The sequence below is a fragment of the Octopus sinensis genome, linkage group LG7 (genome assembly GCF_006345805.1).
Source record: "Octopus sinensis linkage group LG7, ASM634580v1, whole genome shotgun sequence".
Taxonomy (NCBI): Eukaryota; Metazoa; Mollusca; class Cephalopoda; order Octopoda; family Octopodidae; genus Octopus; species Octopus sinensis.
In genome coordinates this window covers 92,855,188-92,870,771 of record NC_043003.1, presented here as the reverse complement: position 1 = coordinate 92,870,771, position 15,584 = coordinate 92,855,188, and the positions used below count along the sequence as shown (strand labels likewise).

The following is a 15,584-nucleotide window of genomic DNA, read 5'->3' as shown; positions in this document are numbered from 1 at the left end:
GCACTATATATATGGTGTTACTTTGCTTCAGCGTTATTTATTTTTTACATTAATTTTAATCTTATTTCGGCCAGAGTTCTTTCGTCACACTCCTGTGACCGCATCAGAGGTCCTTTGCTTTCTTCTTTCTTATTTGTGTGTCTCTCCTTGCTAACGGTCAGCCATTTTGTACTTTGTATTTTTATTGTATGTGTCTTCATTTGCGCATGTGTATACCTCTATGTGTGTCTATGTTTAGTAAGGTTTATTTATATTCATCATTGTTTAAATTGATACATTGAACAACATCCCTCAGTTGCGATAATAGGCCAAAAATCTTAGTTGTTGTCTTAAAAATTACTAAACTTTAGAATTCCTTTTATTCAATAGTCGAAAGAGAAAACGGTGGTGTGCATATAAGTAAAAGAATCAGTTAAAGTTTGGAAAAGTAATCCGATTATCCAGAATGACCTGCTCCAGGTACTCGTGGTTAAACGAATGAGAACAAAGTGCCTCTGGGTAAAACGATAGTTTCCCATCATATAAAACTTCTACATGAAAATAGTCAATATTCTCCAATTGAATTAATTAAGCCGATAATGTAGTTTTAGCCACAGGTCAATAAAGCAGAATATCTGATCAAATGGTTCCAATGACATCTAACACATCTTTTTCTTAAAACGTACTATATCCAAGATTAGGTTATCGAATGTGCCCTTCATTTAGTAAATATATACTATTACACCTGTCTCGTGAGATGGTCGTAAACTCTGATTGGCGAACTTTCGAAATAGCTAGCAATACTTCATAGAGAAGAAAAAGAGCAAGACATCGGATGGTTGTTTCCGTCTGAGAAAAGAAATTTTCGTACAAAAGACTTCATTTTTTACACTTTTGCGCCACCACCAATTCTGTACACTTTTCCGGTAGATTTTTACGTATATACACTTGTCTCACGAGACAGGTATTCTAATAATAATAAATAAATAAAAATACCCTTCATTTTTTTTAAAGGTTACGGTGCGATTTGAGTAAGATTTTGCTGCTATGCTAAAACTGATTGAATAACCATGCAGAATGGCAGTGAAGAACGAAGCTGCATTCAAATGTGAACGGCTTTGCTGAATAAGTTCCTTAAATCGTGGATAACAAAAAATGCTACTGGCCTAATAAGACCAAAGCAGATACTTAATGTCACATATCTAAAAATTTGTAAAATTAACGATTTAATATTTTTTTACGACGAAGCGTTTTTATGTACTTGCAGTTTGCTCTGTTCAAAAAAGGTTCTCCCTTGCATACAAGCTCCCACACTGGCTCAAGATGAGCTAGTTGTTTGACCCCTACCAAATGATCTCTAATTGAGCAAATATATAATTAAAAAACATTCTAGTCGTAGCTAACCTGTACGACAGATGTCATTTTCAAGGGCATTTATTTGTTACTTCAAACAGGTCGGGCGACCATGAGCGGGTTCTCTTTGTTCAAACAAAGTCACGTTGAGTTGTGTGCTGTCTAGACAAACCTAAACATCTGCTGCAGTGGGGGTCAGAATAAATTATTTTACTGCCCAATATATTCTCGACCATTTCTCTTCTAGCTTCGTTGTTAAGTACTCATAAAAACATTTACTGTTGCTTGTAGACTTAAAGGACTAGTATCATTGTTTTACGATTTCTTAGCTATTATTGGCAGCAGAGAGATAAATTTCTAAGCAGTGCTTGATTTATATATATATAATGCCAGTTGACAAACATTCTTAACAGGGAGATATTAACTACTTGGAGAGAGTTGGAACAGAAACTTAATATTTTTAAGTTCAATATTTTTCACATCATACAGTGAATATTTGGGAAAAAAAGATAGCTTTAGAAAAATAGAAAACAAATTCTGGTTTAGATGTAAGTTAACTTAACATGAATTCTTAGCAACGACTAATGACATCAGCAGAATTCGTAGCAGCGTTTGTTTATGAATTTGTGTAGTATTGTCACTATTACATACATTCGTACAGCAGAATCCAAGGAAACTAAGAATTCTTTCATTGAGTAAATTCAGTGTCGTCAAACGGAACGTTAAAAATTAAGATTTCATAGATATCATTGTTTTTATATAGGTTTTAATCGTAGTTTTTGTAGTTGTGTTTCTTCATAAATTTACAAATATGAAAATTTTGCAGTCCAGTTGCATTACATTGTTGTCGATGCTTTGTATTTTACCAATGTTTATACTGTCTTCTACTGATGAAACATACGAAAAGGAACGCAGTAAAATCATAAACAACGAAAACGACCAGCGTTTAGGATCGGAGTTGACTTTGAACCGCGAAGAAAAACAAATAAGTGATCATTTGATGAAGTTAAAAGAGCAAGAGACGGGACTATACATGTCAGGAGTGGAATTGAACCCTTCATCCATACTATTTACTGATGCCAAAAAGCAAATTGATCAGAGCAAAGTCTTTCATTTTCTCCAGAAGATGCCTAAAGGTGAGCAACATTGTTTATTTCTAAATAATTTTAGCTTGTTTTTAATGGAAGTTGTTCATACGGGATCAGTGACATTCATCTTTGCAAGCCGTCTCGTAGCTGTTAAGATCAATGCAACCAATGTTCAGTCCAAACATCTACAGTTCGGCGTCTACTTGAAAGAAAATGGATACAAAGGGAACTGTGTGTGTGTGTGTGTGTGAGCGTAACATATATGCGTGCATGTATGTGAGTGTGTATATGTGTGTTTATCTTTGTGCTTGTGTTCGTTACCCATCATCGCTTGACAACCGGTGTTAGTTTGTTTGCCTCCCCGTAATTTACCAGTTCGGCAAAAACGACCGATAGAATAAGTGCCAGACTTAAAAAAGGAAAAATAACTACTGAGGTCAATTTGTTCGACTAAACCCTGCAAGGTGGTGCCCAGCATGGCCGCAGTCCAATGACTGAAGAAAGTAAAGAAAAATAAAAGATGTGTGTGCGCGCGCGTGTGTGTAAATTGTCACCATTTTATAATTTTCATCTTGCGCATGCGAATTTTTTGTTTTTGATTTTGTCGACTACAAAGTATAGTGGGGTCAGCTGGGTACTGTCTGTGAGAAAAACAGCATTATGACGCAATTCACTCTGTCAGCTAATTTTGGAAACGACATGCTGTACTACTTGGCATTCGTGCCGGAATCTCCATTGCGAACATTTCAGAGAGTTTGGGTGTCAATCTGAGGACAATGCAGAAGATTCGGAAAGAATTGGATGAGTCTAATGGTGATTTCGAAGTCTCGGCAGCTCGGAAAACTCACTCTGATAAGAGAAAAGAACTCCTGAATTTGTTGGTGAGATCCAAGCCATGATTGACAACGATGCCACCAGAGACGTGAGAGTGTCTAAATTTATCAGGCAAGTGGTGCACGAACACATTCGGTATTCCTCGTACAAGATGAGAAAGGGTCAATTTTTATCCCAAGCCATCAAGGACAAGCGGAAATGCCAAGCTACGAAGCTTTTGAACAAACTCAAGCATCCCCTTCAACCGAACATGCTTTGGTTTTGCTCAAGTGAGAAAATTTTCTGCCAGGATGAGATGGTGAACACACGGAACAACCGTTGGCTTACTCTGTCCCCAAAACATGCACCGAGAATGATAAAAATCAAACATCCAGTCAACATCATGGTGTTTGGGGTGATTACTAGTGATGGCGACGTTATGCCTCCATTCATCTTCCCACACGGCCTCAGACTCTACGCGGAGGCCTACGTCAAGTGCCTGGAGGAATTTGTGCTGCTCTGGGTGAAGAGGGTGGCTGCTACACCATGCCACACAATCAGGAGAAGCCAATCATGGCTGTCAGACAATTTTTGCGACAACATCACCCCTAACATCTGGCCACCCAACTCCCCAGACTGCAACCACCTTGATTATTATGTGTGGGGTGCAGTTGAGCAAGAGACCAATAAAATCCTTGTAACATCAAAGATGAACTGAATGCAGGATTATGGCAGCATTCACCAACTTAAACAAAGAGACTGTCCAGAAGAGTTGCATGAGATTCCGAAGCTGTCTGGAGGCCGTATTTGAAGCCAATGCCAATTTTATTGAATAAATTTACTCTTTAGTATTTCAAGATTTTTTTTCAAGTCAGTTAACACAAAAATTTCATAAAAACCAGTAAATGTTTTAAAGTTTCCATTGTTTTCAAATTTTAGTTAATTTCATTTGGGTTTTTTCATTTTTACACTTTTCTGGCTCTAAAAGCCTTTAAAAACCTATAAAAGGGCCAAAACTATGAAATCAGCCTTTTTGTTAGGTCCTTTAAAATTTAAACTATAAAATCAGCATTTTTAAACTCTAAAGCAAAAAAGAAAAGAAAAACTATAGTTTTGGGGTTCTAAAGACCTCAAAAAAGCCAAAAAAGATGATTTTATAATTCAGGCACTTGTAGTGTTTAAACTGGCCAAAACCCGTTGTATCTAATTCTTCTACGAAATCTTTTTAAATAATAAACAAAACACGTTAGTGAAATCTTGAATCTTTTAGATAATGTGACGGCTCTTCTTCCAGAAAGCACAGAACTGGGAGAAAAGCAAAAATAACTGAGGTGGATGCCAACAGAGAAAATATTGACTTCCATAAAGTGGAAAAAATAAATGGAAGGAAAAAAGTTGGTAAATATTTCGGTGTGAACGCTGTTACGTGGTAGCAGGGCATGCTAGAAACAGCAGCCACATCTTACCTTTTCTGGAAAAATGACTCGTTTACGCGTGATTTCGATGTCATATTCGTTGAAAGCGAGCAAAATAACCTGGAAAAGAAAAAAAACCCGCGAAACAAAACTCCCTTGGTGGGAAACTTCGAGGTCCCCACCACCCTTTCCACCTTTCTTTTCCGGAAAAAAGTGGCTTGCAGCAGATTTGGAGGTCAAATACATTGAATGCACTCGTAAAAAACTGAAAAATAATTACACCACACCGAGGTACGAAATATTTACCGAAAGAATAAAATCTTGTACCAATTATTCAAATTAGTGTACCTCATCTTGAAAAGTGGCAAAATTTTTGTCGGTTGTCATCTGGGATAATTTTAGTAACAAATCAAACAGGTAAGGTGCCTTAAGAATTTCAATTGTAGTGTTTATCCATAACGTTATTGCTTTTACACCTGTTAATTAAATTTACATGCCCATAAAAGTCAAATTTGTTCTGCAAGATCAGCTAAAATTACGTAACTATAAACCAGTGATATATAAAGCATCCACTGACAAAATTTCAAATCTGTATGTAAAAAATTTACAAATTTACAGCAAATATTGTGGACACCATTTTTTAACCTAAATAATTCAAAATAACGTGAAATAAATATTACATTTGACAGATTAATATGAACACTAAAGATGTTTTTAGGTGGGTTTTTTCCTTATACACACGCATAACACGGCCTCGCTCGGTTGGTACTAGACTTGTGTTACTTTGACATCATCATTCCATAAAATTTGTTCATGGGGAGAAAAATATTGAAAAATATCAATAGATGTGTGAGTGAGAAAGATACGAGGAGGGAGGTTTTGGGATGTACTAGAAACAACAGCCAGATCTCCCTTAAATCACACATTTTCCTCCGAAATTATTAACAATTTTTTTTAAAACCGAAAATGTTTCTCACTGGTTTTAAGAAAATGGTCACAATCGTTTTGGACAGGGATGGTGAGGGGTGGCAGGAATGAAAAAGAAAACAAAGCTTCAAATTTTCTTTTTTTTTACGTGAAAAGATGTTTCCTACCATTCTGAAGACTTCGGTGAAAAACATTGGGAAAAATCCCCGTCAAAACGGAGAAATTTCAACTTACGTGGGCCGTCTGATCCGAAACTACGTTTTCCAGAAACTCTCCCCCCTTTCCGCCCCTTCCAAAAAATTTGCCTACAAATTTCTTTGTAATAGTCTACACCGTTTGAAAGGTATTTGTATAAAATTTCATTTTAAAATTCCTACTTTCCAGAAAGTTATGAAGGGGAAAATGTCGTGTCCTGTGAATGTTTCGAAACTCCTCTCTCCAACCCCACGAAACAAATCTTTACATTTACTCAATTTACAGAATATAAGCGATTGTTTGGTGAAAGTTTCGTTCAAAAGTATTCATTTTTCTGGAAGTTATGGGACAACAAAATCGATGGGGCACTAAACTGTAGTTATCCCTTTTTCAATAAAAAGTTAATGTTAAGGGAATAACGATTAACGAAGTATGTATTTACGCATGTATGTATGTATGTATGTATGTATGTATGTATGTATGTATGTATGTATGTATGTATGCATATCTGTGTGTGTGTGTGTGTTTATGTATGTATGTATGTATGTGTATGTATGTATGTATGTATGTATGTATGTACGTGTAGGTATGTATGTATGTACATATTCATATATGTGAGTATGCATGTGTGCGCATGTATGTTTAGATAGATAGATAGATAGATAGATAGATAGATAGGTAGGTAGGTAGGTAGGTAGGTAGGTAGATAGATAGATAGATAGATAGATAGATAGATAGATAGATAGATAGATAGATAGATAGATAGATAGATAGATAGATAGATAGATAGATAGATGTTTTCGTTCGTTAAAACAAAGGGAACCGTAAAACTGTTGTAAAGGACTCAATACGAGTTTAGTAACGTGCGATAAATATATATATATATTTTTTTTGTACTAATAATGGGAACCAATCGTTTCACTTAGTAGGCAACTCGAAGAAGTACTGGAAAAAATTTTTTAGATCGCTTGAAATATAAAAATGAACGAAATATCCTAACTGAAGAAACGACATAAAGGTAAATTGGCGGCAAGAAATTACAGACAAAGAAAGTAGGGGTTTTCGCATTGCCTAAAGAATTGTTGTTGTAGCAAAATACAGACCATTAGTTTAATTTCATTATATTTAAAATATCTTAATGGATATGTTTAAGGACGAGGGTGGAGTATAGGGGAGGCAACTCTATTTGCTTGTAACAGAAAAAGTCGGTGAGATATTCGTGATGTAATTCAACTGTGTCTGTAATAAAGATTATTTCTTTATTATAGTATGAGTTTTTAATTTATAATGTCGTAGGATGAGATTGTAATAGAGTAATGCATACGGTAAACTCATATTTTATGTGTACAAGAGGTCTGAAGTTTGTAGCAGAAAAGTTTCGATAAAAAATTCGATAAATACTTTTATTTTTTTTACTTGTTTCAGTCATTAGACTACGACCAAGATGGAGCACTGCCTTCAAGAGTTTAGTCCAAAATATCGACCCCAGTATTTTTTGTTCATTTCTACTGCTTAATCTCTCTTGATTGAAGAACCATTGAGTAACGGGCGGGGACGTCAACAAACGAACTTCAGTTTTCAAACGGTAGAGGGATATACACAAAGACATGCTCGCGTGTCTGAATTACGTTTACCCGACGGGCTCCCACACAGTTTTCATCGACCAAATTCATTGACAAAGTCCGAGGGCCATGATAAAAGATACTTGCCCTAAGTGCCACGCAAGGGAACTGGAGCCGAAACAATGTGGCTGTAGAGTGATCATGGGATCCTTGCATAGAGTATTTCAGATCAGCAGTGTCATGCCACAAGTTCTTAGGAGACATGCAATAGATATTGAAATAAATATAACAATTTCATGTTATATAATGAACATTCTAGATTAAACCAAGAATTTTAAAACTTTCAACATTTTAGTATTTTTTTAATGTATTTTAGTGATATCTAGGATGCAGTTCTTTGTATTGGTTTCAAATTTTGACATAAGGCCAGTAATTTCGGGAGAGGGAGTTAAGTCGATTACTTCTTCCTCAGTACTCAGCTTCCTCTCATTTTATCGACCTCAAAAAGAATGAAAGGCAAAGTCGATCTTGGCGGAATTTGAACTCTGAACGTAACGAACAAAATGCCGCTAAGCATTTTGACCGGCGTGTTAATGATTCTGCCAACTCACCGCCTTAATACAATTCTTTATGTTACAACTCATTAATTAAAAGTCGCTTACATTAACAAATTAGTGTTCATCATCATTAGCCACTTGCACAAGCTAACACGATGTTATAAGTTCATGTAACTCGCTTTCTTTTTCAAATTTTCCCTTCTATTTTCTCAAACCAATCACCGCGAAATCAGCGAGTAATATAAAATTAAACTATGAAAAATGGGAGTTGGTGCGATTTTCAAGATTGGCGAACTGAACAACAGTGTTGATAAATTTGATTAACATCGTTCTAGTTGGGAGGTGATGTAGAAAAGTTGGTGCTTTGACACTACGCCCCAGTCCATCCTGGAACAAGAAGACTGTTAAAGTGCACAACGAATATGTATCCCAAAATCTAAAGCGCAAGAACTTGAAATCAGAGAGCTTATTTTTCAATTCTTGGCAGGACTTTTCTATTCAGTAGCTACAAGTTTTAGTATTTCACACCATTGTTATTCACGGAAAAATCACTAAGGATGCGCTTTTTTTAAAAAAAATGAGCACCCTTTTATTTGATAGCAATAATAAGGACGTTTTATGCACCTTATGAATGAGTTTGCTGTAATCAAAATATACTATTAAAGACAGTGTTATGAAAATAAATGCTAAAAAATTCAAGAACATTTAATTACTTGCAAGATTTTTTTTTTCTACTGATATTACATCAAAGCCTCTATTAGTCATTATTTCATGATATTTTCACCGAGATTCTATGCATGAGAAACTGATGAAATGAATTTGCCTCAAAACACACCAGGGAAATACGTAGCTTTGTTGTTAAAATGTTTCGTGTGAGACATAGATTTCTCAAAGACAATTTTGATTGCGACTGATGATATACCATAAACAGAAAGACAAAAATGTTATTTCTGTTAAGTAATTTTCAGGGTCATACTGTTATTTATTTCTCTTGTATAATTGTATTATTCAAAACAAAGTACTGTGCGCCAAAGTGAATTTTTAAAGATTTTAATGATGTGTATTTCGATGGCGTGAAGAGAGTCGTGACAAAAATGACCAATTTCACAACTGCCTGGGTTTTACACAAATGAAACTTCAATTTACTTTTAAATGAAGTCGATTCTGTTTACAATGGTTTATAGAATTAAGCATTCTACAAACCATTGTTGAATCATAATCAAGTACTTGGACGTTTCATTAAGTGTTTGAATGAAATCGGTCAATTTTTATACATGGAAAGCATTGAACAGGACTTTCTTCAATTAAATCATTTTTCTTAGTAAAATCATGTTTTTTTTTACGAAATTGTTATTGCTTACTGCGTGAACTTAGTATTAAAAGAGCAAGGTTTTGGAAATCTATTGACATAGTGTTTGACTTGATCAAGAATTTATAGAATAAACTCAGCATATTTCAATGCAATTTAGAAAGGAAATGTTTCAAACACTTCCCTAAAGCGAAAAAAGTGTTTGAAGTTGAACATTTCATAAAGCAATTTTATAGAAGAAGATATAAGGGTCGTGAGGGGCAATGTAGAGAGAGAAATAGTCAAAACAATTTATGAAATATACTGATAAGGTGGATTTCAAGGATATGAAATTAAACGTGTTTGAATGGTTCAACTTAGACTACAGTTAGTCGACTTTCAACTCCAACCCTAATTCGAAGAAACAATGCATTACAATCTTGATAATACTAAAACTCTAGATATGCTTGTGTGTACTCGAAATATCTCAGAAATAGTATATTTTATCTTTTCTTTTGTTTTTTGCATATTTATTTTCATACTTACCTTCGGCAGTGCAGTGCAAATTTTTGTGATATTTGGGACTCTATTTATTAAGGAGAAACGATTAAACACAATTTTGTTTGTTATTTCTTGACGAAAAAAAACATCGCTTCTGTAATGTTAACACACATACACACATACAGAATACACACATATATAATGAATATCATGGCGTGTCAATCAGCACAAACACACGTCCGCTATCTGTGACATATACACACACAAAGTCTTCGCGCTCACTAAAAACAAAACGTCATCTTTTTAACATACACAATATTTTAATCATATTTTAATCATTTAGAAATATTTATTAACTGAATGTGATTTCAAAAATGTAATCCTAACCCTAACCCTTCCCCAAATTTTTAGACCTTGTGCTTTAGTAGAAAGGATTATTATTATTATTATTATTATTATTATTATTATTATTATTATTATATTATTATTATTATTATCATCATCATCATTATTATTATTCATTATTATTAGGTGGTGTGCTCCATGTCCACGGCACTGCAATGACTAGTGTTGACTGGCTTGTCTCATTTGTCACTTACATGCCGAATTGTTACATGTGTTGGGATCGGCAAAGGGAAATAGTTTTCAAATTCCTATTTTGCCCGAAATTACCAAAACCGACAAAAGGTAAGTGGCAAGTCTATCTAACATTCGGTCACTCGTTATGTATGCACTTGCGTGTGTGTGTGTGTGCGTGTGCGTGTGCGTGTGTTGTTCCGGTGATGGTTATAGTTGTTGTTTTTGTTGTTGTTATAGTTGTTGCTTGTTCTTGTTTTCGAGTCAGTCCCACTTAAACAGGTCTATAATGCAGAGAATGTTGATCCAAAGAAGTAACTACTTAAACATTTCTAGTAGTGGATACTCGATTTTTATTGCAAAATATTCGGTCCGTTGATTTAGATTTCAAAATAAGAAAAATGAAAAACGAAACTCATTTTTTATATCTTAGGTAACTAAATCTGTGGTGTTCTAAAGGATCAACATTCCGTCACATTCAACAGATTTGTCTGTGGTATAAACATTTAACTGTCAACAGCTGAATTCACCAAGCTCTAAATATGAAAGACTTTTTAAATATTATTAACTTACGTTTGACATAATAATGGTAATATATACTAGTATCGATAGGGGTAAATTTCACAATAAATTATTAATTTCCGTAAAGTTTATATAGATAGGAGGTTTAATTTGACGTGTTTATAAAATAGTCGATGAGGGTTTTTTAATGTTTAGCACTTTATATATATATATATATATATATATATATATAATATATATATATATATATATATATATATATATATATTATATATATATATATATATATATATATATATATATGTATATATATGTGTATATATATATATATATATATATATATATATATATATATATATATATATATATATATATATATATACCGCTATTGTAGCTTTAGGTGTTTAATTTTATTAAATTTTTATGAATTTTTAATTCAAACCCCAAAGAATCCTTCTCAACACATGGCTATGATGCTCCCCCATTACTTCTGCTCGTGATCAGAGATGCACATATCGTCAGCCACTAAGGGACATCCTCAACTGGTTAAAGTCAAACAACTGACAAGCAAATCTGTGGTATTGAGCAGAATATTTGCTGTAGCCCATCTTTTATACCAAGACAAAACAATGTATTGGTATAAAAGATGGGCTATAGTTATTATTATTATTATTATTATTATTATTATTATTATATTATTATTATTATTATTATTATTATTATTAATTAATTAATTAAGATATCTTGGAATTTGTAGGATTAAGTTGGATCCGTTGACAATAATGAAAACAAAAAAAAAAAAAGAAAAATAGCCTGAGGACGCACTGGTGGATTTATGTATTAGGTATAGCCTGGTAAAACAAACCACCAGGGCAGAAACCCGTGTAGCGTTGATTAATATTATCTTCTTTCCCCACAGACTAATAACAGGTCGGGTATATATATTTTTAAAAAATATGTTTAAATAATTTTTCATTAATTCTATTGTACTTTATTTTATTGTACGTTATAGTAGGCTTTAAAATGCTTATATTATTAGATTAGTATTTTGGATATAACTTTCCATGTTTACTCCAGAAAATGAGGTTGTCCTGAAATTGAAGTTGTGGTCCTATTGGTAAAATTCCAAAATTGTAATAATTATATATATATATATATAAACATACATACATACATACATACATACATACATACATACATACATACATACATACATACATACATACATACACACATACTGTATGTGTTTTGTTTATGCTCTCCTTAACTGCGGGATAGCGCAAGTGGAATGTTCCGCTAAGACGCTGAATGTTGAAAAACACTGAATACCTCAAACCAGGTGAGACAACTCGCTCTGTGAATGATCGAAAACTGTGGATATCGATATTTCGTTGTATTTTGCAGCTCCTCAACACCCTATTCCCGAGTCAACTTGGAAGGAATTGTGATCGCTGGTTTGTAGTAAAAATGCAAATACTGTAGACTCTACTTGCTGGTATCAATAATGTTTGCATTATTAGAGCTGCTCATAATTCATACCCTGTGCAGCATTGTCGCACATCTGCAAATAGACACTGCTCTATCATTTATATATATAATCAAAATAAGCAGCAAGTATATCTTAGGTAATTTGGTACAATCGTTTCATGCTACTTCATTTTATTAAACAGTGTAAATATTACATCAGTTTACAATGTTTAATAAAATGAAGTAGCATGAAACGATTGTACCAAATTACCTCAGATATACTTGTTGCTTATTTTGATTATAATCATCCCACGGATTTATATGGATAATACCATACAAAATTCTGGTGCCTCTGACTTAAGTACCATATTCATCTGAATCTAAATTTTGCTGAACTTATATATATATATATCCCAGGCTACAACTTGGGATCGAAGTCGAGTTGGTTATTGATCCGCCTGGTGTTTATCTCTTCCGCTATGATGCATGCCTATTTTAAACGTATTACTTCTCATGGTAGAAAGCAGTGAGCAATTCGTTGGTAGAAGATTTAATTGCTACATGTCATAGATCTGTATTTTCAAGGCCTTTCGCTGTCCTATTTTGTGTGTGTAGTGCGTGTTAAATGTGTGTGTGTGTGTGTGGTGTGTGTGTGTGTGTGTGTGTGTGTGTGTGTGTGCATGCGTGTGTATGTGTGTGTGTGAGCGCGTCTTTTGTCAACATGTGTATATTACTTAAAAATTGTACGTTTCTGTCTAGATCCAAATCAGATCTGATTTAATAGACTCATGGCCATCTTGCTTTGTTAACATAGTGCATTCAGGTGGCTTAGTAGTTATGGTGTAGCACTCTTGATCGCAAGATTGCGGTTTCGATTGCCGTATGATGCGTTATATTCTTCAACAAAATATCATTTTACGTTGTTCTGCGATCACTTCAACAACTGACGTGTGGTACACTGAGCACCTGTACAGGTAAGGTTTACTTGACGGAAGGAATGAGCAAATGGACAGTCCCAACATCTGATCACTATAAGCAAATTACCTGTATAGGTTGTCCAGGAAGATATTGCAGAAAATCTGTCGTCTACGACAGGAGAATCTACATTTTTTTAGAACTACGTTATTCAATGTGTACCTGCCGTTTCAAGACAGTGTTATATCATTTGAGAGAAAATTTGGTTGGTACTTCTAGCAAATGAAATGACCACGTAGAGGTTCCCTCGAAGGTTCAGCAACATGGTTCCAAAGCGAAATGAAAATAGGCGCCAATGACAGTGATGGAGAATTGGCGGTGACAGATTTGTTTATACTTACATATTAACAATGCCCTCTAGAACAGTGGTTTTCAACCAGGGTTCCGCGGAACCTTAGGGTTCCGCCAGTACAGTTCAGGGGTTCCGCAAGAAGTTACAAAACTGCTAAAATCGGCAGTAATTTTTAATTCTCCTGTGCAGAAGACTATTAAATTATTGCACAGGGGTTCCCCGAGCCAGTGGAATGTTTCCTTGGGGTTCCGCTCCAGCAAAATGATTGAAAAGCACTGCTCTAGAACATGATAAACATGAAAGCAACATTAATTTCCTGTTTTATATCTTAGGTTGTAGCTGGGAACGTGTCTGCTACGCCAGAAAGTATTATACTGAGGGTGCGAAAGCTTTCGATAAGATGTAAGTAGATTTATTTTGATTTACAGAATTCAATTACAGCACTTAGGTCGATATACTGGGACACTGCTTTATATGAATTTAACCGATGATATCATAACTAGTCGTTTAGTTTATTCAATTTTTTTAGGATGAAAGAGACACAACCAAAACAAACGATATTCTACTGCAGGATTGTGCGACCGAACGCTGATACAAATACACGCACAGCCGCGCGCCTACACACAACCACAGATTATACATTCACATCGAGATAAATATTCACACACAACCATACACACACGCACACATACATACATGCATACATACATACATACATACATACATACATACATACATACATACATACATACATACATACATGCTTATATATATATATATATATATATATATATATAAAATTAATAAATAAAACATATGCATATATACATACATATATGTATGTACCTACCTCTACATGTATATATACATGCATATATGGGTACAGGACACAAAAAAAACGTCGAACACAATGAGAAACGAAAACATAAACACAAAACCAAGGAACTGGACATTTTTCTTAAACAACGAAAAATTAGAGTACAGGACAAATAACACAAGGAAAATTCCCCTTCTTCAGTCGCCATGGTTTCATCTACTCTGCGTTTCGAAGGTGAAGGCGACGCGCATCTTCGATAGAAACTTTCCTTCCCGCGAAAAGCAAATTAAATAAAATTTGAGATCTTTTTGCGGAGGGATAAAGATGGTAACAAAAACAGGACAGTAACGACAGTGAGTCAAAAGCAGCGCCCAGTTTCTGAGAAATCATGCCTTTCTTTGTTGTTTTGCTTTGAAAGCTACTAAACCTGCATCATGTATCATGTTTTTAATGATATATATATATATATATATATGTGTGTGTGTGTGTGTGTGTGTGTGTGTGTGTGTGTGTGTGTATACAGGCTGAGTAGTACCCAGTTTCTAGGAAGTCATGACTTTCTTTGTTTTTTTTCAGGTTATTACTGACAGCTTTGGATCATGTATCACGTCGTTAATATACTTTGATAGCCCAACCTGTAAAACAAGGATTAAAGGTCAAAGGAATCTCCTAACTGGGAAGTCATACATATCAACCCTAAAACACGAATTGGGCGCTACTTTTGACTAACCCTGTATATATATATATATATATATATATATATATATATATATATATATATATGTGTGTGTGTGTGTGTGTGTGGTGTGTGTGTGTTGTGTGTGTGTGTGTGTGTGTGTGTGTGTATGTATGTATGTATGTATGTATATATATATATGTGTGTGTATGTATGTGTATATATATATATATATATATGTAATCAAGTAAAGGTAATAAACCTCATTAAGGGATCATAAATCCAATGAAAACACTGGTTAGTTACCAATCTATAGAAAGTTCAACTATAAGATAACCATATAAACCGTGGTTCATATATTTATGTATTAAAAGAATAAGGAGAAAATGGAGAGGCAATTAATAAACAATCGTTAGTTAACGATCTTGTAGCCTTTATCTCAACAAGTATTTCTAATCGGTATATCTTTACTACCTCTTAACAGATTCATCTTAGAATGATTTTAATTTTATAAATTAATTATCTAAAGATTACTGAATCGAAACTGCTGTCAGAGAGGTTTTCATAATTTATAATTAATA

At 34.2% G+C, this 15,584-nt stretch overlaps 1 protein-coding gene across 1 annotated transcript in view; it reads left to right on the top strand.

The window, feature by feature from the left end:
• The first annotated feature begins 1,955 nt into the window (after positions 1 to 1,955).
• LOC115214471 (adenosine deaminase 2-A-like) overlaps positions 1,956 to 15,584 on the top strand; it is a 49,284-nt gene continuing 35,655 nt past the window's right edge. Inside the window, exons 1-4 of the mRNA XM_036504412.1 lie at positions 1,956 to 2,468; positions 10,210 to 10,372; positions 12,181 to 12,230; positions 13,843 to 13,912. Coding sequence (XP_036360305.1) covers positions 2,144 to 2,468; positions 10,210 to 10,372; positions 12,181 to 12,230; positions 13,843 to 13,912 — 608 coding nt within the window. The 5' untranslated portion in view covers positions 1,956 to 2,143. The remainder of the gene's footprint in view (positions 2,469 to 10,209; positions 10,373 to 12,180; positions 12,231 to 13,842; positions 13,913 to 15,584) is intronic.